Raw genomic sequence first — 26,604 nt, forward strand, 5'->3', positions numbered from 1 at the left:
CTTCACTCTGTAATGACGTTCTGTTTGGTTCTTTTAATTTGTCCAGTATTTATTAATGATACTTCTCTCTTCATTAAGATCTTTGTTTAGCTGAGGGAAATGGCTAAATCTATCCATGCTTCTCTTTGGGCACTGTGTTGAAAATGCAGAACTTGCAATTTTGCATAGTTAAATAGGTCTTAATTTTTCACGTTATGGTGACTTGCAATGGAGCTGTGATAATTTGGTTAATTTTAGTTTCTATTCAGTTTGTGCACTCAGTTTTACTTAAAATCTTGCAAATGAAAATGTTAGCAGATTCAATATTTAATGAGATTTTTTTGAAATTACATTCCTTTGGTGAATGTTTTGGTAAATTTTACCAAAATTTGTGGGAGTCAAAAAGTTCCTGTGAAACCCGGATGTCTTTTTGGAAGGACAGTGTTGTCTCCTAAACAGCAATTGTAGAACTGCTAATTGAAAGTGATCTTGAAGGATGCATAGCGGGACATTCTCTCCTAAGACCAGTATACATGTATGCAATGCAAATACTGTGATATTTTACTTTGAATTAAAATTATGAATAGCTTTCACTTTATGTTGTGTTTATGTAGTGAGCAAGGGGTTTATTACACTTCATTTTCAAATTTAAAACGTGGTCAGAAATATTTTTTCATAATTACTCCTTTACAGAAATGCTATTTCAATAATTTCACTTAAAATTACATCTTCCTATTAAATATTTTCAGAAGGTTTTTATTTTAAATATGTTGCACACATACTATATAAAGAACTGATGATAGTGTATAGTATTTTAGATGAAATTTGAATTTGTGAGTTTGAGCTCATTAAGCGTAGAAAGCGAAGAAAGAATTCCAAACCCCAACTTTAAGCACAGATCCAGTGAAGGACCAGAGAGGTCTCTGTGAAAGCTACCAGAGAGTACCAGAGGGTTGCAATGTTCTAATTCCTATGAATCATTGAAGTAATACTGCTAAAGGGAACTACCCACTGGCTTACTGATGTATTTTTTTTTATCACTGGATTGATGTCACCTGAGAGGTAAAAGGGGATACCGATCCTGAAGATCTGTCATCTCTGTACTGTAGGAAATGCTTCCTTAATATATTATCAGCGGTATTCCTAAGAGCCATTTAATATCAGTGCCAAGCTGGCACTCAGTTATACAGTCTTTAACTGGCATGACTATTACTACATTTTAATCTGGCCTTGAGAACCCATGCCACATGCTGGATGTCCCTCATTCTGCAGTCATTATAATCAATGGAGTTGTTGCATGAAATTGGTCATAAAAAAGGTTTGGAGCAGCAGTCACACTTTGAGTTATCTAAGTGGTAGCTTGGGTGTGTCAAATCCCATATAATTGTAGCAAGGATTTGAGGCAAACTGCTGCAATAAAGCAATATAATTACAGACTGCATGCAAGGCTGCAGTCCTAGATACATGGAAAGTTTGTGTGCTGAGATCATTTGAGACAGTAGTCCTGAATTCTTCCAAAGGTTCAATTTTATTTCATTAGCTAATATTGTCCCGGTTTCGGCTGGGATAGAGTTAATTTTCTTCATAGAAGCTAGCATAGTGCCGTGTTTTTGATTTAGTACCAGAAGAATGTTGATAACACACTGATGGTTTTAGTTGTTGCCAAGTAGTGCTCAGACTACTCAAGGACTTTTTGAGCTTCTCCTACTCGGCCAGGTGCATAACAAGCTGGGAGTACAGCACAGCTAGGACAGCTAACCCAAACTGTCCAAAGAGCTATTCCATACCATATAACGTCATGTTCGGGGAGGGGGGTTAGTTGGTCGGTTGTGGGCAGAGTGGTCGCAGCTTGGGGTATGTGATCACGGCTCAGGGAGTCATCGCTGCTCGGGACGGGCTGGGCATCGGTCAGCGGGTGGTGAGCAATTGCATTGTGCATCATTCGTTTTGTATATTCTGTATATTCTGTTACCGTTCTCATTATTACTATTATTATTATTTTCTCTTATTAAACTTTTTTTCTCAGCCCACAGCTCTAACTTTTTTTTACCTTCCCTATTCTCTCCCCCATCCTCACTGAGGGAGGGGGGAGTGAGCGACCGGCTGCGTGGTGCTTAGTTGCCAGCCAGGTTAAACCACGACAAATATTTATTGTCGGTTCTATACTCAGTAACAAATTTGGAGGGTTTATTCTATCTTTTTTTTTTATTTTATTTTAAAAGTAGAAGTTAGTTTTCTTTAATTTGCATTAGTATGTTGTCTGTTACTTTCCATTTGTCTTGAACTATTGTCTGGGTCATTTGTTTACAAATAGATTTGTTTTGTAATTATTGCAACTGAGTAAATATGGAAAGAACAGAACTATTTCAGGAAGAGGGAGTAAAATGATTAAAACCCAAAGATATATAAATATATGATTGTGTAATCACCATAAAATTCAATTATTATAGTTTTAGAGTAAACTTGCTGTTTTAATAGCTTAGCGAAAAAATAAGAGAATGGAGATAAAATATAAGGCTAGACTGTTATTATTAAATGTGTTTAAAATCTAACAGTCTTAGCATTAATAGAATAGAATAGAATCATAGAATCGCTTTGGTTGGAAAAGACCTTTAAGATCATCGAGTCCAACCGTTAACCTAACCCTGCCATCCCACCACTAAACCATATCCCTAAGCACCTCATCTATCCTTCTTTTAAATACCTCCAATTATATAATGCTATATAAAATGCTATGTTCTTTGTTCCACTCAGTACTGTGCTACTGATTGTGGGTCACTGTTGAAGAAAGAGTTGAATAAATCATGAACAACAACATACTACACTATTATTTATGCACTGCTTAGAAGTATTACCATAGTATGTATCCAAAGCAGACAACACAAAGCTCATATAGCCCATTCCTCAAAAGAAACAGGGGAAAAAAAGAAACAAATAAGAGAGGAAAACCAAACCCCAAAACCTCAGAAAACCTGTATGAATGGAGGCTCAACCTGAATAAAACCATTGCTGTTAACTGGAAAGCTGTCTAGCTGTAGAGCAAATCAGTTACTATGTGGATTAAAGTGACCCTGAAATTTAGCTTTATAGTAGTTTCCAACTGGTAAAGAACCTCTTACCCTGTCTGGACATGACAATATGTTTGGTAACATGCTGTGAATTTACGCCACCTGTAGCATAATGTCTGTTTAACAACAATATTCTGTGGAAAATGAGTTTGTTACATTAGTCAATGAATTTGACTGTTTATCTTCTGCAAAAGACCCACGGACTGTAGTAGGGGGCCACTATTTAGAGCAGAGCAAGCCACCATCTGAGCAGTGGGATAAGAACCATGGGCAGTCATCTGCTTAACAGTGCCTGGTCACTAAGATAACGCCCTTCTGTAATAGAGTTTCACAAGGCCTGCTGACTGCAGAATTAACTTTGAGCATCACTTCTGGTCTCACTCCTCTCTCATCCAAAATGCAAGGCATCTTTCTAATGCTTCTGTAAATCTGAAAATTCCAGAACTTAGTACTGTGGGAGAAATCACTGTGTAAAGAAATGAGAGCGCGTGAATAGCTGAGTGACATATTAATTATGTAATTCGTTAGTGGAAATCATCCTAAATGATTACAAAAGCCTTTTTTTTTTTTTTTTTTTTTTTAAGCCTTATGTAATACGGCAGTATTAGTGCTGCTGTATGATGAACAGGGAAACGGGGCCACTGAAACCCAGCTGATACCTCCTCAATATCTCCTGTGAAATTACACATTTTTAAGAGGAGTGAGATGCAAATTCAAATTAGAGGATGCTAGAATTAAGGTTGCTAGTTACAACCTTTTTGTGTAAATGAACTTCTCCTTGCAGTTAATAGCTATGCTGTGAGTGACTAGGGTTTTTTTCTTTGCCACGCACTTATTTAAATAAATGGGACATAGTATGTTCATTTCTCAGGTAAGCAACTGAGCTGTAACACTTGAAGTGGAAAATGTTGATTGCTTTGCACGCCTAACTTGAGGTGAGTGGAAACTGAGTTTTCAGAATACTTAACTTGTAAATATCAATTTATGTATTACAGTAAATTTACATTTGACATAAGCGGCAGTGGTAAGTGCCCAGCATGTCTGCAGAGTGGCAAGTCAGGCAGTCAGAGCACGGGGCTCCCTCCTCTTGTGAGGGGTTTGGTGCAGCTGGGGAGCACCGGGGTGGCTGTGCAGTCTGCTGAAGGCGTGACTGGCAGCTTCCTGCAAAGGGAAATGCCTGTGCCCTCCTTTGTGCTCCCTCTGCTACTTGTGGGATGTGTCATGGAGCCAGTTCAGCTTGCTAAACAGGCAAAAACTAATCTGACAGCAGTAGTTAGCTGCTGTGTTTAACTGGCTCTGGAAGGGCCCAGTGAGAGCTGTTGCTGGTGCAAAGAAGAGGGAAGGACTCTGCAGGCAGCCGAGAGGGAGGAGAAAGGAATGGAGCCACATGTTTTGGTGGGAGTGAGCATTTACCATTTCAGCTCTGTTGTTGAACTGAAGTCTATGGAAGAAACCCTTCCATATGTGAAAACTGAGAATAGTACTGATTTGTGATTTGGGAGAGTTTCTGAGATGACTATGTGAGATATATGTTCTAACTATAAGCACAGACATTGTGTCTATAAAGCTGGCAATATTCATTTAAGCAACCACTTAAAAAAAGTTTGGTTTATGTGTAGTGCTACATTTTCTTGTTGGCATAAGAGATGATTTGAATTTCCAAGTAGTGTAAGATAGGGGTTTTGAGCTAAAGCTCTGGCATTTCAACCACGTCAGCCTGGCCCTGGCAGTAAAAACAGCTTTGCTTTTCTGTGCACAGCCTCTTTCCTGCATTTTGCTGTGTTCTTGTAGCCCAGCAGTAAAGTCCTGTTGGCAAAGTATCACTGGTTAAAGTATTTAATTTACTCCCCTTCCTCTGCCCTTTCCCCTCCCCAACCTGTGCCTGAGCCAATCTGAAAAAACAGAGGTGATGAATGTTTGTTTTGACTCTCTTAATTTTTTTTTTTTCAACTTCACTGAGCAAGAACACTTTCTTTGTGGCTCGAGAAGTTATTCGAAGCTTAACTACTACCTATGCATGTTTGGTTTGAGTCATGAGTCTCTTATTTTTGTTGCTTTGATAAATAGTAAAAGCCTAAAGATCAGAATGTCCTAAAATAAAGCCAACAACATATTACTATAAAAATAATTTTATTTTACAGTACACATCATCTGATTTTAAAGAAACAGTGGTAACTGTTCATATTCTTCAACAAAGGTCACTTAAGGGTTTTTTTTTGCCTATGAAGAGTAAAAACTGTGAACCTGGTCTTCAATTGTGGGCTTTTTTTGAGGGGGTGGGAATAGGGAAGAATTTTCCTTTTTATTTTCTTAAATTACCTGGCAGTTCTGTGCAGAGTTTTATAACTGTATCTGAAACTTGTCTATTACATTGCGGGTTAAGAGGTGGTACTTTTTTCAATTTTCTTGGCACACTGAGGTTACATTAACGTCTTCAATCTCAGTTTCTGTTAAAAATGTCTGGTAGTGACATCTTCGTATACTTTTGTGCAAGGATTTGGAGTGAGTGAAATTTCACTTTTCTTACTAAGTGTTAATCAGTTTCTGAAAAGATGTTAAGGAGGTTAGTAATCACGTATTATTGTAAATGTTAACAGCATGAGAAAATGGGGAGGAGTAGTTCTCTTTTAAAAGCTTACAATTATTTTGTAACTAAAAAAAGTGAAGGGTTGGCGTGACTGTGCTGTCATTTTACAAAGTTGCTTTACAATATGCTCCCTTAAGACCTTCACCAAATTTATGCAGAGTGATCCCTATTGATATATCTTTTATTTTTCAAATATATATATGGGGTATAGATGCGCCTCATCCTTGAGGAAACACTAAAAGCAAAATGGTTGCATTTTCAAGCAGAGGCTGAGTCACTAGACTCTGTAAGTGACAGGCAAATTGAGATTAGGAAAGTAGAAGTGTGGATATGTTGGCATTAAAAATACAGGGTGTAAGCAGCTCTATTTATTCTCATAGCTCCAAAAGGTGACTTAGCTATTGTGTTTCTTCTCTTTGTATTTCTTTCTCCTCCTTTTCTTTAACAGTGCTGTAAATTCAGTCTGAAATAAAAAAAAAGTAAAATCAGTCATTTATTTGTAATCATAAAAAAAAGAAATTTAACAGACTATGTATGAAATAATGTAGCTTTATCTGTTTCTTAGACTTTTAACATAAATGAGTGAAAATTGCTGGAATCCATGCTTAGATTAAGCAGGAATAGCACCTGAAGAGAAGTGCGGTTTTATTTTGTTATTTCTTGACCTTCATGGTTTGTTCAACATCACTTATATGTGGACCTGTCATAGAAGAGCCAGAGCACAGGTGTTTGAGGATGAGCTTAACCGAGAAATGGATCAATTTAATACTGAGCTCAAATTATTGAGGAGGGGAGTGTTCATGCATTGACCAGCTTTGTTATGCAAAGTGGCAATCAAATCCAAGCGAGGCAGAGATGAAGTAAAACATGGATTAGGGAAATAAAAATGGTTGAAATTCAGTAAAGACAGATGCCACAATTATCTAGTGCAGTAACTGCTGATGAAAGTTACATGATAGTGCTTCAAAAGAGGAAAAAAAATGTTCAGAAAAGTGTAAAATTATGCTACCAGCCTAAGAGCTGATCATGTTCTCCATTGAATAAAAAAATATCATTTGTTTTATGTTTTTTACTTTTACAAGTGCTAGTGACTAATACTGCACTGATTCCAATATTCAAAACTCAGTATGCTGTAAATGCTAGTCCAAGTTGCAGTCAAGAACAGTATTTTAGGGTTGGTTTGGGGTTTTTTTTGCTTGGTGGTTGGTTTCTTTTTTTCCTTTCGTTGGTGTTGGGTTTTTTTTAAGCTATTAAAAAGTTTCTAAAGAAACATTTGGGCATACTATACTGTGTAGATGAGAAGACTGAGAAACCAATGAATGGACATTTTTTCCCTTAAATACAGCTGAGGAGTAGTAATAGCACTTCTCTCAATACTTACTCTGTTGTTTAAAGAAATGTGAAAACACAGATCGGGTATTTCCCAAAGTTCCCAAATCATTAAACCACAGGTTCTGATGAGGCTTTCCATCTTTTGCATTCATTACACAGATGAAAGTAAAATTTTCATATGAATGGAAAAAGGAAAATAAGGGACTCACCTTGAATGAAGTTGGAAATACAGGTTCTGCTCAAAGTGCTATTTTATACATTTTACCCAATCATTCACAACTGCAAAATGCTTCCAGTCCTAAGTAAAAGATCAGGAACCAGCCTCCTGGTGATGTCCTTTATCATTGGGCTAGAGATGCCTCCAGCACTTCATGCATGTTTTTTTTTTCCCCCTTCCCCTCCTGGACAGTGTCTGCCTTCTTAAAGGGCAAAGTGCAAGTTCCTTTTTCTGCCTTTTTTTGGCCCGATGTTAGGGCCCTCCTGGAACACCAGCACAGTCATGTTGATACATTTTTGGGTGGGGCAGTACTAGGATCTTGATTGTCATTTCCTGGACCAGCGTAGCAACTGCTGGACTGTTATATTGAGTTTTCTTGGAGTTGCAACTTCTTAAAGCAACTTTCTTGAAATTGCCATGCCTTGAGTTAGTTTTGGAAAGTATATTAGGTCCTTTTGGATGTCAGCACTTTCAGCTCTCCTAGTCTGAGAATCCCGGATTAAAAACAGGCATCAGACTTTCAGTTTAATTAAGACTGTTTAATTAAGACTATTTTGCCTTTCAGCATGTACTTTAGCAGAGTTTTAGACACCTATGTAAGTTTTTGGGTGGAATACAGAGGCATGTACCTTGGTGTACTAGTCTTCCTCCTATAGAGGTAGAAATATAATACAACTAGAATAATGCTTAAGTAAAAACTGAGATATACAGAAGAATTTTCATGTACTTAAAAGAGTAAATTTAATAGTGTAACATAGTATAATATGATGATACTGATGTGTTGATCCTAATTAAAGAAATACCTTTTCAGGTCATGGGGGGAAATAACTAGTTCATAAAAACCAGTCTATTCTGAATGTATTTTCTGGTTTGTTTTTAACACCCATTTAATGATTGGTGAAATAAAACTTATAAAGTATGTTAAGACTTTGTAAACTGAGCAATTTAATTTCTCTGTGTATACATGTATGGTATATAGATGCTGCTTGATACTAAGGTAGATGAAAGAACACTTACTTTTGTCAACCTTTATCTAAAGCTGAATAGTAGAACCAGCTTTATACTGATTAATAACGCTCATAAACTTAGAGGCAGATAGGTTTATGCAGAATTATTGTTAGAACAGTTGCAGGTTATTTTGAAGTTAATTAGTGACTGCTAATGAATGGACTTGAGTCATAAGTTGAAATAAACTTACTCTCTGTATTTCCTGACTAGAGAAAGCTCTGAAGAACATGTCTGCTGTTACACATCAGGTTTTGTTGATCTAAGCCTTCATTTAAAAATGTCTTCTGTACCTTAAGATTCAGAATGTGGGGGTACTGCCTTTCAAAAAGCTGTCTGAAGATAACCATGAATCAGGAAGGCTGCTGCATTCAGGTTTTATTGGTACTTCATTTTCTTTTGAGGGAATTTGATACTTGTTTACAGATATTATTACATTAACAGTGGTCAGTGTGTTAATCACAGTATTGTGAAATGCCTTGTACTGCTTATTCCCTTTTCTGTAGGGGAATAAAATCATACTTGGGTATCAGTGTAACTGTCTCCGTGTGAAGTTTACTACTTTTGGAATGCTGGTAAAATTAAACTGCTAAAACTCCTACCCGTAGTCCAAAGTCAGAAATGAACAGCCTCACTCCTCTCACTCGGTGAAGTTTGATGCTTCATGGTAATAAGTATCAACTGAATTAATCTCTAACAAAGCCATCCAGGTGTTGTGTTTATGCTGTGCTAAATTATCACTTATTCTCTGAGGATACTGATGGATACAAAACAACTTTACTTTCATCCCAAAACAGTGAAATATTTGGTCTTGACAGGCTCCTGGGTTTTGATAGCACTCACCAATACAGATTGTTCCACAGATCATTGCTCTTATTTTTCACACTGGCACAATTTGAGACAAATAGGCAAGATGATGATCCTGGAGAGATGCAGTCCTGTTGCCTGTTTCACAGAAACTTACCCTTTGCGATGGGGAGTCTTCCGCTGGCTCCGCTGCCTGGAGCAGCCACTGTCCAGCTAGAGCCGTGCAGGGCAGGGGGCACGGGCGCGCTGGCCTGGGCGGTGGTGGGGGCCTTCCTCTTCCGTCAGCAGACAGTGGTTGTTGGACCAGCTCAGCTGTGCTGTGAAGCCACAGCTTTAGAAAGATCCAGTGTGGTGTTCCATGTGTGCAGGAGCCATTTTGACTGCAGGGCAGATGTGAACTTGGGGCGGCGCTTGGTTTTGAAGTTTCCTGAGCACAAAGTCTGTGTTGAGGCTCTGAGACATAGAACAAAATCTTCTTCTGTGTGTTTAATCGTTAGGTTGTTTCGTGCCATCAGATTTTTTTTAGAATAGTTTTTAAAAGATTTTCTAGATAATGCCCTTTGACAATGTTTGACAGCTATTGCCTAGTTTAATGTGAGTTGGAAGATACCAGCTTCTTAATCCAGAATTGTCTTGAAGGGGGCTTAGTATACAGTAATAATGGATAATTAAAGACATATTAAATAATGCTAACTTGTCTGACATTCAAAACAGTGAGTATGTGACAATTTATTAACAGCTGACCTGTTGCTTCTGTAGGAGAAAACTTCCATCAAAAATTCTAAATGCAAAGTAAGCTACAGTGTTCTCCCTGACCAGGTGCTGCTACTCCTTCAGCATTTCTTTTGTTACATTATTTTTGCACCAGCTTTCTGCTCGTGAGCTGCTACCATTAGAAGCTCAGTAGGAGCAAAAGTCTATGTTAATTTGCCTGACTGTAACTGCACAATTAAAGCAGTTTATCAGCAGGGGTCAGGACAATCAGTGTGTTCCAATGCTTCATGTTATAAAATTACTTCTGTTGTTCAAACAGATACTGTAATTAGTGCATCATTTTAAACTGGTTTTCTGCAGGGCCGGCTTGGAGTTTCATCTGATAAAAACCTCTGGTTTTGCTACTTACCTAAGCAGTTGTTTTGTTAGCAGAATATTTCTGAAGTACAACTTTTATTGAAATGTTAATGTCAAGAATATATCGTGTGAATACACTTGTGAATACAGGTTGGGGGGGGTTGTTCGTCGGGAGGGTTTTGTTTATTTTTTCTGGTCAGTCCTGTCAAGACTTAAATTGGCAAAAATTGAGTCAGAAAATTCCATGTTTGTTTTCACAATTCTTACTACATACTGTCATTTAATACCTAGTTCTTACATAGGTGAACAAGTTGCTTCATGTCAGATAATAAAAGTGTGTGCTCTGTCCCTGGCACATGCATAAGTAGATTTCACTTAGGATAGTTTAATAAGACGTGGTGAACCAGTCTTTTAAGCGGCAGTTATGTGTTAAAATGTAGTCCCTCATCTTCCCCCTTTCCCAGTTATAGCACTCACCTCGTGTTGGCACCCAGTAGCCCCTTATGACCTTATTCAGCCCACTTGTCCAGCAGAAAATGGTGGGGGAAGGGGGAGGTGGTTTTGGTGCATCAGCACATTGGCCTGGCTCTCTGAAAGGCTGTCATGGTGCTGGGGCCAGTCCCAGTGGAGGGGAGGAATAAGGACTGCCTGGTAAGGGGAGTGAACCTTTGGAAGTTGCTAGATTGGTCGCAAAAGGATACAGTAAGACATCAGTGAGAGATGATCCAAATGGTTTTTGTTTCGTTAGGGCTGGAGCACTCATGAATTTGTATCAGCTGATGTGGAGTTATTTGTATATCTGAGACTTCTGAGTGGTTTATTCCTTGCACAATATGTTACAGAACTCTGTCTTCCAGATGTTTGTTTTCAACAATGTCTGCAGCAGAGATGCCAAAAACTTAAAAATAAAATTCTGTAGCTCAGGTTGTCAGAAAGAACAGTTATGAGAACAAAAGTTAAGTTGAACAACACAAGATGGAGAACTCTTGTGGCCTATGAAAGGTTGCGAGTAATGGCTTAGTTTAGTGAAAACAGCATCCTTAGATTCCTCTGGCTTGGTTTTACCTGTTCAACTGTGTCGACAAAAGGTTGTTAAGTAAGGTGTAATCCTTATTGAATGGTTGGGTAATGTTTCTCTCTGACTCATTAATTCAGACCTGACATTGTTGCGTGGTTAAAATACTTAAACTAGAGCAGGACTAGAATTGGCTTACAAAGTACCTTTCTAATTTGTCACTTTTTAGGGAAATTTAACTTGTGTTGTTTCATCATTGCTTTAAATCAACGTGTTAACTTTTTTTTTTTAATTCACAAGCTTCTTTTAAACTGCTCTTCCAATTACATTTAAAAATTTGATGTATAGATGTGACTTTTCATTATGGAAAAGAACATTCACCTAGGACTGTTGTCAGTTGTAATGTACCTGTAGCACAATTTATTAGACAAAATATATTGTGGTAATTTTACTAAATAGCTGAATTTCCTCTCTCCACATCTTACCTCCTCTGTTTGACTGTGAGAAGTGGCTATGAGTGATTATACTGTTTCTTATATCTTAGGATAATTTTAATTAAAGTTCTTAGAATGTACTTGAATTAAACCTTTGTACAGTTTAAAGGACTAAAGCTATTCTGATGCCTTTTAATTTTGGTGTTCAATTTGACATTATGTGAAAACATTCTTCCCTTTTACTCTAGCTTTACCATGTTTTTTGTCATTCAATAGGGAGAGCAGCTTATTGTAATAGGTTGGTGAAAACAGAATTTAATAACCTATCACTTCAAGATGAGTGAAGATTCTAGGGTTCATTCTCAACAATTCCTTGAGCCAGGGGCTTTATTTCTTTAAAAGGCCCCTGCTGTTGGTACTGAGCTGTGTCTGTATTTTCTAGTGGCCAACATTACTGGAAATGATATTAATTAGAGTGGAAAAAGTGCATAGGATGGCAGCTGCACTTTTTTTAATACTACTGGCTGTAGCTTTCTGAAAAAAATGCCATGAGGAAAACTTCCTTCCACTCATACCACGTTACATTCATTCTTTCTTTATTGTCTAATATATCCCTGCCTACATATAAACAAATACTAGGGAAGTATTCCTTTTCAGTGTTTATCTCACTATACAAAAAAGATGTCCCGCTATACAAAAAAAGAATTGGACAGGCTGGAGGGGGTCCAGGGAAGGACCGTCGAGATGATCAAAGGACTGGGAAGCCTGCTTGTATGAGGAAAGGCTGAGAGAACTGGGTTTATTCAGCCTTGAGAAAAGAAGGCTTAGAGGTGATCTCATCACCGTGTACCAGTATTTAAAGGGTGGCTACAATGAAGATGGAGACTCCTTTTTCACAAGGAGTCACATGGAAAAGACGAGGGATAATGGGTACAAGTTAATGCTGAGAAGATCCCGATTAGAGGAAAATTTTTCACAATGAGAACAGTCAACCATTGGAATAATCTCCCCAGGGGAGTGGTTGACCCCACTACACTGGACACGTTCAAGATGCAGCTGGACAGGGTGGTGGGGCGTCTTGTTTAGACTGTGCTGTTGCCTAAGAGGTTGGACCCGATGATGATGCTTGAGGTGTCTTCCAACCTGGTATTCTATGATTCTGTGATTTCATTTTCCTTTAATGGCATTCTGACAGCATGAAATGGCTGGATTCTACTTCCCAAGTATTTAATTCTTCAATTTACTTTTAGTCAGTTGGCCATACTGTGAAGGTCTTTAGGCCTTTGTGATGAGAAATAAAGTTTGAGATACTTTAAAAGTTGTTGATAAAATATTTTATGATGGCTTGCTTTCTGAAAATGTTTTCCCCTTTCACCATTTGAATCTTTTGAACAATTTCAGTCAAGCTTGACAGATAAGTTTCCTCTGGCTAGGTAGGAGAGGCATAACAATACTTCTAGTCAAGGGAAGAGATGTACTGAGTTTTCAGTCATCTGCTTTGCGTAGCGCACAGAAAGCTAGTAAGCTGCTGTCTCTTTCTTGTTAAGTCAATAGTCGAGGTATTAAGTAGGAAGCTTTGGGATGGGATATGAAGATGTAAGTAGAAATAGCCTTAAAGGACTGGGATACAGGAGGTATAAGACCATGACTTGGAATTACTGTGGTAGGGTGAGGTGTATGGAAAACGCAGGACACAAATCAATGGGAAGCTGGACTTCAGTATTTCTAGTAATGGAACAACTTTTCTACTGTTAAAGCTTGGCTGTATAGATGCAAGTCAGTTGCATCCTTTGCCTGCTTTTTGTTCCCCTCTAAATCCCTGCCCACAAAAACAACAACAAAAAAATACTGTCATTATGTTACTTTTTCTTTTATTTTTGTGCAACTAAACTTCGAGGAGTTGTAGTAAGATTTTTTTTTTTTTAAACTACCTGATACATTGACCTTAACAGCAAGATAAATATTGGGCAGTTTCTTCAGGTCCATTATTGTGTATAGGTACCCTGAGAATAATGAGCGTATGCGCACAGGCAGCAGAATGAAAGCAAAATCTGTTTACAGAATTAGGCTATATTTAAGGATAGTGAAATTTCTGCCAAACAAGGAGCACAGTGAAATTTCATCTTCCATTTATGTTGCTCTTAATGTTCTTTAATTTAGCAGACAAGATAGTTTGGTTGTAATTAAGCTTTTCTAATATTGTTGTTCCCCAAGGTTGTAGCATAAATCATTTTACTCTGTAATTTCCTGCATCTTCACTGCCTCCATTTTTCCTGTATAATTCTTCCATAAACAGTCTCTGGCATGCAGGAAAACTTCATGCTGTAAATTACTTCTTGTGTATGTTACGTAATTTTCAATATACGCAATTGAATTTCTTTTTCCCGAATCTTTTATTCAGGTTTTCTGGTTTTCTTGGTGCTGTTTTTCTTCTGTGCACATGCCCTTCCTGCTGTGGTAACAAGTGGGTTTTGCCCAAAATAACTCTCATGGCAATTTCTGTTACCCCTCACTGTTTTTTCTGTAGGTAGACCTGGCAATCAGGCTGAATTGCTCAACAGTTGCTACTGAAGGACAAGAGGCAATAGGCACATCAAAATGAAAGAAATTACATTTAAACATAAGAAACAGCTTTTTTTTTTTTTAATTGCAACTGAGCACTGAACAGGTTGCCTGGAGAGGTTGTGGAGTCTCCATGCTTGGAGATGTTTAAAACCTGGCCCTCAGCAACCCTGCCCTGAGGGTTGACCCTGCCCTGAGTGGGAGGTTGGACTGGTTGATTGATGTCCAGGGTCCCTTCCCACCTCAGCCATTCTTTGGTTCTATGAAGTAACCTGGCTTGTCTTAGCTGCAAGTCGCTTCAAGATAGCTACAGTTTATAGTTTCTTTCTACAAAGTTATGCAGCAGGGCAAGTTGTAGTCCTTCTCTCCTGCCCATCTTTTCACCATTTTCTCCCCAAACAATTTCAGAAGAAAACCCTAACCAACCCTTAAAGTCTTGGACCATATTTCATGAGTCTTAAGAAAGACACCTTCCACTTGAATTCCATATATATTCAATTTACCTGTTGAGCATTTTCTATAATAAAACAGGGTTGAGAAAAGTCATTTTCAAGACTTGTTGCACAGAGGACCAGTTTAAGTAAAGATTTTATGTAGGGGAAAACCATCCTTTCAGGATTTAAAAGGAGGGTGAGGTAGCACAAAAAATTGCAGCTCTTAACTGCAAGAGATTGCAGGTTATCTCTCTTCCCATGACCCTAGCCCTGTCATTCATTTTTTATCTTTCCATTTGAATGAATGACCTAGTGTAGATCTGGATTTCCTGCTTTTGGTAAAAACAAAAAAATAAATATTCAAACATACATATTGGTATAACATTCCACTAGCATTTTCAATAAACCAAAAGACATTTCTTGGAAAACTGTTAACCCACTAAGAAAGCAACCTCATGGGACAGCATGGAAGCAGTGGAGGAATTCTAAGCCCTTTCCAAGCTCTATTATCTTTTTTTTTTTGTTTTGACTAATTGTTTTTTCAAAACATATTGTGTGGACTTTTATTCTTCTTAAGCTTTCTTTCAGTCTTATCCACTGACTTAAGAAATAGTACTCTCCATAACAATAAGACCTTTATCAGCGTACTAGAACACCTCATGACCACAGAAGAGTATATATAGAAATAGTCATATACTAGTTCACTTACTATACTGATAAGTATTGGTATGTTTGTTTGTGCTGTGAGGTCTGACCTTAACAGTTTGTGAGATTATTGACCTTACACGCAATGTGTTCCATCTAAAAGTAAATTAGGGGGTCTATAACTTTCTGGGGGGAAAAAAACCCTACAGTATCATCTATTTATTGTCCTATGTGCAGCTTTTTTTAAAAAAAAAAAACAAAACCAAACAAACTAAAACTGAACAAAAAACGCTCATTCTGCAACACAATAATTTGAAGTAGAATAGTTGAGATTATGTTAATCTGAAGTACTTAAAAACTGAATAACAGATAGGCAGGCTACCTTGTTTTATATAATAAAGTAATTTTTTTTGTATTCTGAAGGTTACAAATCAGGCGTACATCCACTATAACAATGTGCATTTTATTTTTCATTGCTGAAAGGTAGCAACTCCTCCAACTCTACCAAGATTTTGAGACTTTGCAGCATATCATTTTCGTTATGAAAGAAATAGATGCAGTGCAGTAATGCCCTTTTATGTTTGTGTCCAGACAACATAGAGGCATGCCATTTAGTTGCATGGTAACTAAAACTGGATTTAGGCATTCCTTCTCTTTTAGGAGCAGAACTTGCCATTTTAGTTGGGGACATCTTTCCTTGTCATTTATCCCTCTTGCCTTTTTTTATTTTTTTTCTTCTCTGGGGTACTATAGTTGTACAGGTTATCATGTATCTTATGTGTTAGTAACCAGTACCTTTCCCATTCCAGCATTGTGTCAGCTCACCACCAGTCAGTACAAGAAGAGGTAGCAGCATGTTCCTTGCTCTGCCCTCTGCTGGCTTAGGAACCTTCTCTTATTCATCATACCTGCAACATAATACTCTGTACTACCTCATATTAATATAGCTCATCACCATCTTAAAAGAAAACAACTCACCCCTGCTTTGGAATAAAAAAAAATAATAAATTGAATTGTTTAAATAGTAATAGTGGAGTTTTGATCATGATTGAGTGAAATAAGCTGCAAGTACCTTGAGGTAGATAGTTCTTTCGAAGATTAAATTACAGCAGAGAATGTGTTATAACTCAGCTACACTTTGCATCAGGTTCTGTTTTATAAATGAGGTGTTTTATTTCTTCTTTCTTCAGCTTCTGAAATTCACAGAGATATTTTCACAGCTACCCTTGTTTGGGAAGTTGGCTAAGATAACATGAAAAAAAAAAAAATCATGGTAGCTGATACTATGGAGTAATGCAGCTGTCCACATGTTACCTGAAGAATTGTGAAAAGATATTTCCGTCAAAGTACGGATTCTTTTACCTAAATTTTATACACATCTCTCATTACTCTATTTTTTTTCCCCATTTTTATCCTTGTCTACTCCACAAAACATTTCAGACTTAAAGCAGCTGAATTAAAGACAGAACATTCTAAGGAACAGTGCTCCCTCAGGTATATATGAATATGAAGTACTGCAAGTATTTGTTGGTATTAAATCTTCAAACATTTCCTTTGCATGTCTGATATCCTGGAAGAATTTTAATGAAATTTTGGGAAAAAGACACATTTACAATTAGCTTTGCTTGCCTTAATTTTTTTTTTTTTAAATGTGAATTGTGGTTAAGCCACAAGTGTTTATCTTACGAATAGGAGGCTCTTTAATTACACCCAGGATTTTAAATAAGTGGTTTTGTTTAAGCAGGCCTTTATTTAGATTCAAAAGTTATAGTAATCCTTTCTCATTCAGTAAAGTTTCAATTCTTTCCTGTGTGCCTCCTCTGCCCCCATTTTCTTACTTGATTACATTTTAGATATTGTCAAATTTAAACTATGTTTCTGGGAAATTTTGCTAGCTTTAGTCATTGTTTAATTAAAATGGAGTTGGAAAGTTTCTTCTGTGTTGTATTTATTATCTTTATTTTTTGAAAGACTGGATACTTGAATCTGTTACTTAAATTTAATTATATCTGTTGTTTAAAAGTGTTTACATTTTAAAAAGTTTTGTTTAGCATGCCCTCCCTTTTTGAAAACATTACTGAGATTTGTCTTTGGGATTATTAATGTCATTGGTGTAACAGTACCTGTGTAACGGTGACCATCTTGCTACATGCTCTTCTGTGACTTCAATATTAAAGCCTTGTCATCTCCTTCTCTCTGCCTTTCATTGCATACACACAGCTCTGCTTTGAAGATTGCAACTACTATTCTTTTTGTAATGTTTGATTCTTGAACCTTTTCTTCATAAGTATGTAAAAGCAATTGTTAACACTGAAGAATTGCTCTCTCTTCTTGAATCTCTTGAGTGAATCAGGTGGAGTTCGTATGTATAGTGTCTGTTTCAGTTTCCTTGAAAATACTAATTTGCTTAACCACCAGTATGATTTATCTGTCTAACCCTTGAAAAGCTCCAAAGAATATCGAAAGCAGTACAGTGTTTGTAGTGCTTCTTGTTCTTGTTCCTTTGTTTGGTTGGGAAAGGTACTCTTAAGAAATCACATCTGTTTCGTAGTCTTTATGAGGGTGCAAAACACAAACAAAATCCCCAAAAGGATATTTTGAAGCCTAAGTTCTTGTTAAGTAATCATATAAAACAAAAGTCTCCAGTACAAAGAAGTCTTTTTCCATCTCACTGACAATACAGTTCCTACTACTCACAGAATTGAGTTTGTCTACTGTTTTGTAATTGTTTTATACAGAACGTAACAATGCTTCATAGCTTCCCTGTTTAAATTTTTTTTTTAGGAAGAACAGAACCGAGGCAAGCCCAACTGGGAACATCTGAATGAAGATTTACATGTACTTATCACTGTGGAGGATGCTCAGAACAGAGCAGAAATAAAACTGAAGAGAGCTGTTGAAGAAGTAAAAAAGTTACTGATACCTGCAGTAAGTATTTGTATGCAAGTCTTTCCATTTCCAGAAATCACATCTGAAATACAATTAATACTGCAGCAGTAAGAGTAAGCCTGCAGAGCGGCATCCCAAAATGAAGTTTAGGTATTTTTTTGTAATGCTCTAGCATCTTTAAAATGTCTCATCCTGGATTGAATTATTCCTCAGAACAGAGTAATATTTTAGGATATGTTAATTTTTTTGCCTGTTTTAGATATAGATGCAGGAAACACCTTTAAAAGGCAGTGCTGAACTGTAATAAACATAAGCTTTCTCACCTTCTTTCAGTATAAGGATGCTTCGCTTTAAGGCTGGGGAAATATGACATGCTTTTATGTTTTGCTTTGAGATGATTCTGATACTTTTAAGAAAAGAAGGCATGTTTTCTCGGATCATCACAATTAAACACATTCCAGAAAGAAACAAAACCCTTCAGGAACACAGTATCAAAAAACTGTGCTGTCAATACACTGGGGAAAAATAAACATAGTGAAATTGGAAAATGGGTTGTCTTTCTCATTCCCTGATAATATAAACTGCCTTCTGCCCAGCCAGATGACTTAAAGCCTTTTGCAGGGACCAGAATTACCCTGTGAGAGCCCTTCTTAGATCTGCTCTGTGTTCTCACTCAAAGCAAGGTGACTCAGCGTGGCTGTGTAGTGCATCCCATGCCATTAACTTGCATCTTGTGCTGACTTTTACCACCACTTTTATGCCATTATAAAATGATAAAAAGAAATTATATCTTTTTCAGTTGAGGGAAATTTTTCTATATTACGTGAGATTATCTTGCGAAAGAAAGTAGTAGGTGGTATTTAAATGACCTAGTGATTTGGGTACTTAGTGAATGCTAATAGACACTGGCTAGACAAGGAAACTTGTGGTGACACATGCTGTATGAGGAAAGTTACTCAGAACTCATTTTTAAAGGTTACCAAAGATCAGAAGAGAGACTTGATTTTTGAATATATGGTAGAATATTAAGCAGGAAATATGAAAAACATGTAATTTAGACCTGTTCACATTGCACTTTGTCAGTCTCTGAAAGCAGAAGACAACTAGAGAAAGTAGATCTTCAGAATTTATTTATTTACTAAAAAGATCTCGAGCACATTAGGATTGAGTTTATAATCAGTATTAGAAATTGTAATAAGAAAAAGACTTTTTATATGGGCAAAACTTGAAACCTTGTGTTCCTTCTCTAACTACTATGCAGCAAATAGTGTAAAAACCACACAACTCAAACTTCCATGTGATGCAGAATAAATTTAGTCAAATGTCTGATGTAATTATTATTTGCTGAATAATATGACTGAAGGGTCATGTTCAAGATGACCTGGTAGTTCACAAAACCCCAATATGTCTGAAGTACTAATGTGCATACCCTGTGTATGTTTGTGTTACGCTTGGTTTCTGGACATGGTGTATAGGTGTGTTTTGAGCCTCCAAAAGGAAGAATGAAGCAGTCTTCAGGCCTTAGGGATCACATTGAGCTGCACTGTCCTTATGTCTCCTTCTAAAGGGAATCCTACAGCTTATTGACCTCCCCTCTCTTCATTGTGATAACTTTGACAGTTTATTTGTTATTTGCCAGAGTTCAGTAAGGATGGGTGGTTCTCTTGTCTTCCTTTGCAAAAGATGCTCTGGATTGTGCACTGCAGAACAGAAGAAAAAGTGCAGAGCTTGTGTAAGGGGACATACATAAGAATTAAGTATAGCATACTGAGTTACAGTGTCATTAAGGGTTTGGGATTATTCTTTGAGGTCCTGAGCAGTACATCTGTTTTCCTCTGCTGGAAATAACCAAGGCTTCTACATGTTCTAAGAAGCGTTGAATAAACTCTTCTAGCTGAATATATTTTCTAGATACTCCTTTCTTTATACAGATGTCCAGGTCTCTTTAATTACTAATTTGCCTTTATACTAACTGTCTTTATGTAGGATGAGACACCTACAATAGAATTCAAATTTCAGGCAAATACTTTTTACCCTTTTCTTTTGACTCCTTTTCTGAGGAAAAGATCTTATTTCTGGCTTCTACTTAACTGTTCTAATTTGGTCTGGAATCAGTGTTTTTCAAATTCTTTGTATTGCACTTCCTCTGCTGGGGCAGCTGTAGTTTTACTTAGTTGCTGCCTCCATCTTGTCTGAAGACAACTGCAATGTAGTATTAGTCAGTGATGCTCCCTGTCAAACTGTGTGTATAATTTGTCACTATGATAATGGAATTTGAAGATTGTGATGGGTAGAAAATAATGTTTCAGTAGAAGGTTGTTTAATTTTGTTAGTACATTTGGTTCTTGCCTATAATAGTGATTTTAGGTTTTTCAGTCTTTAATATCTTTACATTTAGCTGTATGATATGGGGAAAGTATCATTATTTAAACAAAAAAAATCATTGAGCTTAATTAAAGTAAATAATGTAGCCATATTGATTTTATAATGTCAAAATCCTTAGAGTAGATGAATATCAATGGCAGTAATATATTTTTTTAAGGTAATTCAAACACAAATAAAACCATGCTATATAAGAGATAATTAATGTTTTTCCATATTAAGGAATAATTATCTTATGACTTAAAGTAGATGGGAGTCAACAAACAACCAATTTTATAATGGTCATTTTTGTGTATTTTGTAGCAGCTTTATGCATTGGACAATTACCATCAGTCTTTGATAGTGTTCCCAAGCATTTCATCCTGTTTAATAATAGATGTTGCAGTGTTGTAGTTGAGCAATTTTAAAATGTAGTAAGGAAAGGATGAAAAATAAAGACATTAATAGAACACAGTTTTCACAACAAGATGATCTGTAACATAAATTCAGAGTCCAAATTGCCGAAGCCTAATAAGCCATTTAATATTAGAGGAAAGTTTGGATAATTCTTGCTGTTTGGGGGACCTGAAGTTAGAAACTAATTTTGCCATTCTTCAGGTCAAATGAAAAAAACAAAAAAAGAATCCAAAACCAAACCAATTTTGCAGAGCTACAAAGTCTCAAATGTTAAAGCAAAAATACCAAACTGGCCTGAAAAATGCTGGATTAACTGATGTTACTGTCCTTCAGCCATATCATAGTTGCTGCTACGACTATATAGTCTGTTTCCAGCAAGCTGTTCGGAAGGCTGAATAAGTCTGAATTAGTGAAACTGTGAAATAAAGGAAGCAAAGCATACACCCTCGCCTCTAAACACTTTCACAAAGAACAGAGAGAAAACAGCTATGCTTAACAAATAATAGAGTAGTAAAAATCAGAATGAGAACAATTGTGCAAATACCTGAAAACTGCCCAAGAGGTTGAGGCATTTGCTGAACGTGATTGATTAAGTCTTCTTGAGTTAAGGTTTTACTGGGTGAATTTACTTTGGCCTGAAGGGCTGGTAAGGTTTAAGTGCAAGGCACTGCTAGGAGAGTAAAAGTAGGAGCAGCAAACAAAGTGCTTAGAAGATGTGTTAACTAGGGCAGTACAATAAGAAATACTGGCTGTTTTCAGAGGAAAATAAGCAATTTAACTCTGTAAGAACTTGTATTTTGCTTTACTTGTAGTGCAATAAAAACAGCCTCACCAAGTTGCAACTAAATTCTAGATCACAGAGAAAAAGGGGAAAACCTGCGCTGATGACGGCTTCCTTCAGGATCAGCTGTGACGAAGGATGAGACTGGGAAAAACCTTAAGCATTATTTTCTTTTTAGGGGCAAAAGATTAAAACAGATTACAGACACTGTTTATAAAACAACAGATTATTAAACTGTATAGCAGAAGGTAGAGGATTTAAGAATAAGATAAATAGTGGAAAGAAATCTGGGGAAGTAAGATTTGATTTTCACCTTGAAGATCATTTTAGCCATCTTTGTTTTTTATGAAGAAAATATCATTGAATAAAAGAATCAAATAATAAACTGTTCACTGTAAGCATCATGGAGCGTGATACTCTTCTTTATGTTCAGTGTCTTGAAACATAGTATGCCAATAAAAATATCAGCAAAACTTTGTATGAAGATGTAATGCAAACAGTTACAACAAATGCTTGTGACCCAATGGTTAAACAAAAATATCTGTGATAAAAAACCCACAGTACAAGCATTTTGTGGTTACACTGAATTGCTTGCTTTGCTAAAGAAATTAGTCTTTTCCATGGTAGTCCAGCTAACGTGCAAGGATTTTACTCAGACTTTCTTCTTCCAAATGCTGTATTCCTTAACGAAGCAGCAGCAGAAAATGACATTCTAGTGTTTCATCCAGTTTAATGTGCTGTATAATGCATGATTTTTACAAAAAAGGAGCGTTCTTTATAGTGATGCTTGGTATGTAAGTACTGTCTAAGTGTCCTTCTGTTTACTCCCTGTTACTAGAGATATTATTTAATGGTATTTCTATTTTTAGTCATTCCTATATACAACAGATTTTCTCTATATAACAGGAGAGAAAATAATGAAGGGGCAACAGTATTGGCAGAATGTTTTATTTTTCAGTTGGATAAGTTAAAAGCATTTCTTTCCGAAGGATTACCTTCAGGAAGTGTGATGAGGTGGGGATTCTTTATTAGTTAAGGTAAATTTCTAATTCCTTTCCTATAAGCGTAGCTGTAAATTTCTGTTGTCGCTTATTTTCAAATTCTTACAATAAACTGAAGGATGTCTTAATTTTTAACCCAAAAACTTTGCGTGCTGTGAATTTCATAACAAAAACCTGATACGGTAGAAAGAACTTTAAGAATTTTTAATTTTGCTTTAGATTTAGTTAAAAAAAAAGGGGGGTATTAAGGATATTGTAGTAATGTTGTACATAATTTGTTGCCCTGTAGCTAAGACTAGCAAAAGCTTGAAATTTGAAAGATATTAGGAGAAGACTTCATTTGTTTTAGCCATCTAATAAATTCTGCATGCAAGTTTGACTTCCCTGAATAGCTTTTTCTAATTCATTCCTGCATGGTATGCTGGTTTTATACTTTTGCTTTCACAAATGAGAATATAGTGCTGCCCCGTTGAAATGCCAGTCATGCTGTGCAATCCATTGTTTGCTGCTTGTTCAGTGAAAGTTATAAAATGAGTAAGTGATACAGTAGCAGAAAAAGGACACTGCTGTCCTTAAAAGCTTTTTAGGAAATTCCTGCATTACATCTGTTCTGTCAGTTCAGATGGAAGTCTCTCACAGTGCATATCATGTAAATGATCAAAAGGGAAACTCTGTAGGTAGGGTAATGAAGCAGACAAACTTCTTGGGAGTGACTGCTAGATAACACGTGGTAAACTTTTTGATGTGGAGGAGAGGTGATAGTCTATTATTTTTAGTAGTGTGAAGCAGACTCAATGTTTCCATGACAGTAGGAACCAAGGGCTGCTGCGGTCCTGCCATTCCTTCATCATTTGCTGTTCCTGCTTCCTGTTATGCATCAGAAAGTACCGGCCTTCAGCTGACCGGGTAGCGAGTCCGTTTGGTGGAGAGCTTAACCTTGGATTAACTGACTTGATATGGAGTCAGTTTTGTTTTAGCACTGACAGAAGTGACGGAATGAGAACATGCAGCCGGAGAAAAACGGGATTCCAGTAGGCCACCCTTAAATAAACTTAAACTTTTGTAGAACTAAGAGTGAGTGTGTTCACCTGCAGATAGGATGAGAACAAAGGGGTCAGAAGCTCAGTGGAGCAGAATATGGCAGTGGAAAACAAAAGAGGAAAGCCTACTAGTATGTAGGTCTTCCCCTTCTGTTTTCCACTGTCCGGTATGTCTAGTACAGGTAATTTCAGCAGCTTATTCACAAGTTGAATAAAGAATTAGTTTTCTTGAGCAGTACTTAAGTAAATTCGGGAAGGTGGTCTTAGTCTGCTGAAAGTTTTCACTGTAATGCAAGTCTGAGTTTTAAAAATGAGGACAAGAATCTCTTACACCAGTTCACATCGGAAGGGTTTGTGTTGTACTTGATATGTTACTGCAGTGTAAAATTTTTGAGCTTACACTCGTATTGACTATTAACAAAATTATCTCAGGCCAGCTGCAAGTGTGAAGCAGCTCTCTCTGTCATTGTGTGCTATGGTGGAAACTCTGTAAGACCAGTGGTTCATTACGACCAAAATTAAGTCTGTTGGTGGAAAAGACTTTTGAGACCATATTTAGTACAAGATATCTGGGTGATTTGCAACTTAATTGTATTAAACCTTGTTTAAACTCTGTTAAATTCCTCAAGTCTCCTGAAATGATCTTTGTAGTACTAAGGAGAAAACTAATATTATTCATCAGAATAATTAACCAGAATCTTGTTCATGAGAATAATTTTGGAAGAGGATATAAAATCTGCTGGTTTATATTATGATTATAAATTTGTTTTCAACTTGCCATTTCCAAAAAGCTGGCAAATAATGAAAAGGTAAATATAAATTTATGATCGTCTGTGCCCTCGCATATTTCAGTTCATTGTTTTACAAATTCAGGCATGTAATCATAATCAAATATATTTATGTAAATATGCCTAGTTTTATTAGCTTAGAACTTAGGTAGCAGTTTGTACTGTTTCTTGTTTTCCCTAGGCTTTTCTTATACTAATGGTAGAAAGAAGCTCCTCCAACAGTTATTTCTAAGCACCTCGATTGAGCTGTTATTCTGAATCTTCTTCTGGACATCTTTGACGGCTTCTAGAACCCAGGGAAACTAGTTGATTGTGCCTCCATACAGTTACTGAGAATACTGCTGAATTCCCCTTGTCCTTCTTCTCCAAAACACTTACTGGAGGTGTATATCACCCTCCTCTGTGTTCAGTTATTTAGGGTGTTACAAATGTGTAACATGAGAAATGGTAGATCGTAATTTCTGAAAAAGACCTTGGGAAACTTAAAAAATAGTCTCTTCATGCAGACAAACAATGAAGCTCTGTTGCCTGAAACTGAGTAGGCACATGCCCTTCCAAAGCAGGATTATGCATTGATTAGGAGCTCTAATTAAGTTCTACATGGGTCTCGTCTGTCTTTCAGAAATGTGCTTAATCTATTTGGGTAGACATAGTTGTGGAATTAAAAAACGACACTGACCTATTCTGGTAATTAATTTTGTGGTATCTACCTTTTTTCTTTTTTTTTTCCCCATATTTTTTAAGCTTGCTTACTCTGTTGGATATTTTTTCTGTATTTCCTATAGCCTTTTTTTTTTTCTTCCATATCTTTGTTCTTTTTCTGTTGATGGCCCTGGAGCAGAACATGTAAGCTGGAATCTTTATACAAAATCTCGTTAAAAGTATTTCACCCCTTATGCAAGAAGTAGATGATGAAGCTATGATTCTCCTTGGCTGTCCATCTTGATAAAGATGACGAGAAAACTGCAGCAAATTACCCATGCTTTATTTTCCTTATCCTTCATTTCTAGTTCCAGTTGGTCTTCCAGATTCCTGTTTTACTTCATATTTTTGACCTCAAAATAACTGTACTTGTCAGTGAATTTTCTGTGAGAATTTGATTTTTAAATTTGTATATACATGTCTTAACTGTAGTTGAATTTTATTGAACTCGAGGACCAAAAGTTGTTTTTCGGTTGGTTGGTTTTCTTTTTTGAAATCACAGCCTTATACCTAAGTGGAAGAAATGCTAATTATAGCATTGGGATTCCTGAGACATACTACAAAGAGTAGAAATTTGTTGTCCTATACTTTTGACACATTTTTTATACTAAATATTAACCAGACTGTATTAAGGAGGTCAGATCACTTCATGTACAAGTCATCTTGGCTTTCCTGGAGGGATCTTAGCTATTGCAAAGATTTTTGTGTGGAGTAATAGTAATCAGTAAACATTTCCTTTTTCTAGCTATCTAAAACATTCTTCATTGCCAGCATTAGTTTTGAAATCTAGATTTCTAATTATACAAAAATAAAGCTTGTCATACAAACTTCTGTGATTTAATGCTGACTGATGACTTATAGTCATCAAGTGGCTCTACATTTTGCTATTTTGACGTCAGAACACAGAAAATTCTAACCTTTGAAAAAGCGCCCAGGGTTTTTCACCTACTATTCAATAGAAAACTTAAGTGTTTCTTTTTTAAAACAGGACAGAAGTGCTTGAGCTTCCAGTGGAGGACTAATAAGATTTAAGATTTATTTTTCTTCATAAGTTGTTTATAGGCTAAGGCTTTAATATGGGAGTGTTCTGGACCCTGTATCAGGAGGAACATAGTTAAGCATGATATAAGAGGTTGGAGCTAATTGTTTTAAATAGGTTACATCATTTTGGACTGGACCATTTGTAACAGACTTTGAATTAAACTGGAGACTGCTAAACTGTCCTGGAAAGTGAAAGATTAGATGAGATATTACTGGAAAGTTGCATTGCTTGGAACACAATTATTAATGTATTTTAGTAATTATTTTAAAAGCTCTGCCTTACTTTCAAACATACTTTATTAATAGGGATAACACAAAAATAGAACTGCCTTCTACATCTTCAGTATTACCATTATTAGCTAATTTTTAGTATTTCCACAACATCTATGTACATAGTAAGTTATATTCGTCAAATTCAAGTTGTGTTG

General features: G+C 36.5%; 1 protein-coding gene across 1 annotated transcript in view; it reads left to right on the forward strand.

Moving 5' to 3' along the window:
- The window catches only part of QKI (QKI, KH domain containing RNA binding), a 167,303-nt gene that overhangs the window by 90,591 nt on the left and 50,108 nt on the right, over nucleotides 1-26,604 (forward strand). The window contains 1 exon segment of the mRNA XM_035900406.1: nucleotides 17,941-18,084. Within this exon segment, the coding sequence (XP_035756299.1) occupies nucleotides 17,941-18,084 (144 nt within the window).

This window comes from Egretta garzetta, unplaced genomic scaffold (genome assembly GCF_000687185.1).
Source record: "Egretta garzetta isolate BGI_Z169 unplaced genomic scaffold, ASM68718v1 scaffold388, whole genome shotgun sequence".
In the NCBI taxonomy this organism is placed as follows: domain Eukaryota; kingdom Metazoa; phylum Chordata; class Aves; order Pelecaniformes; family Ardeidae; genus Egretta; species Egretta garzetta.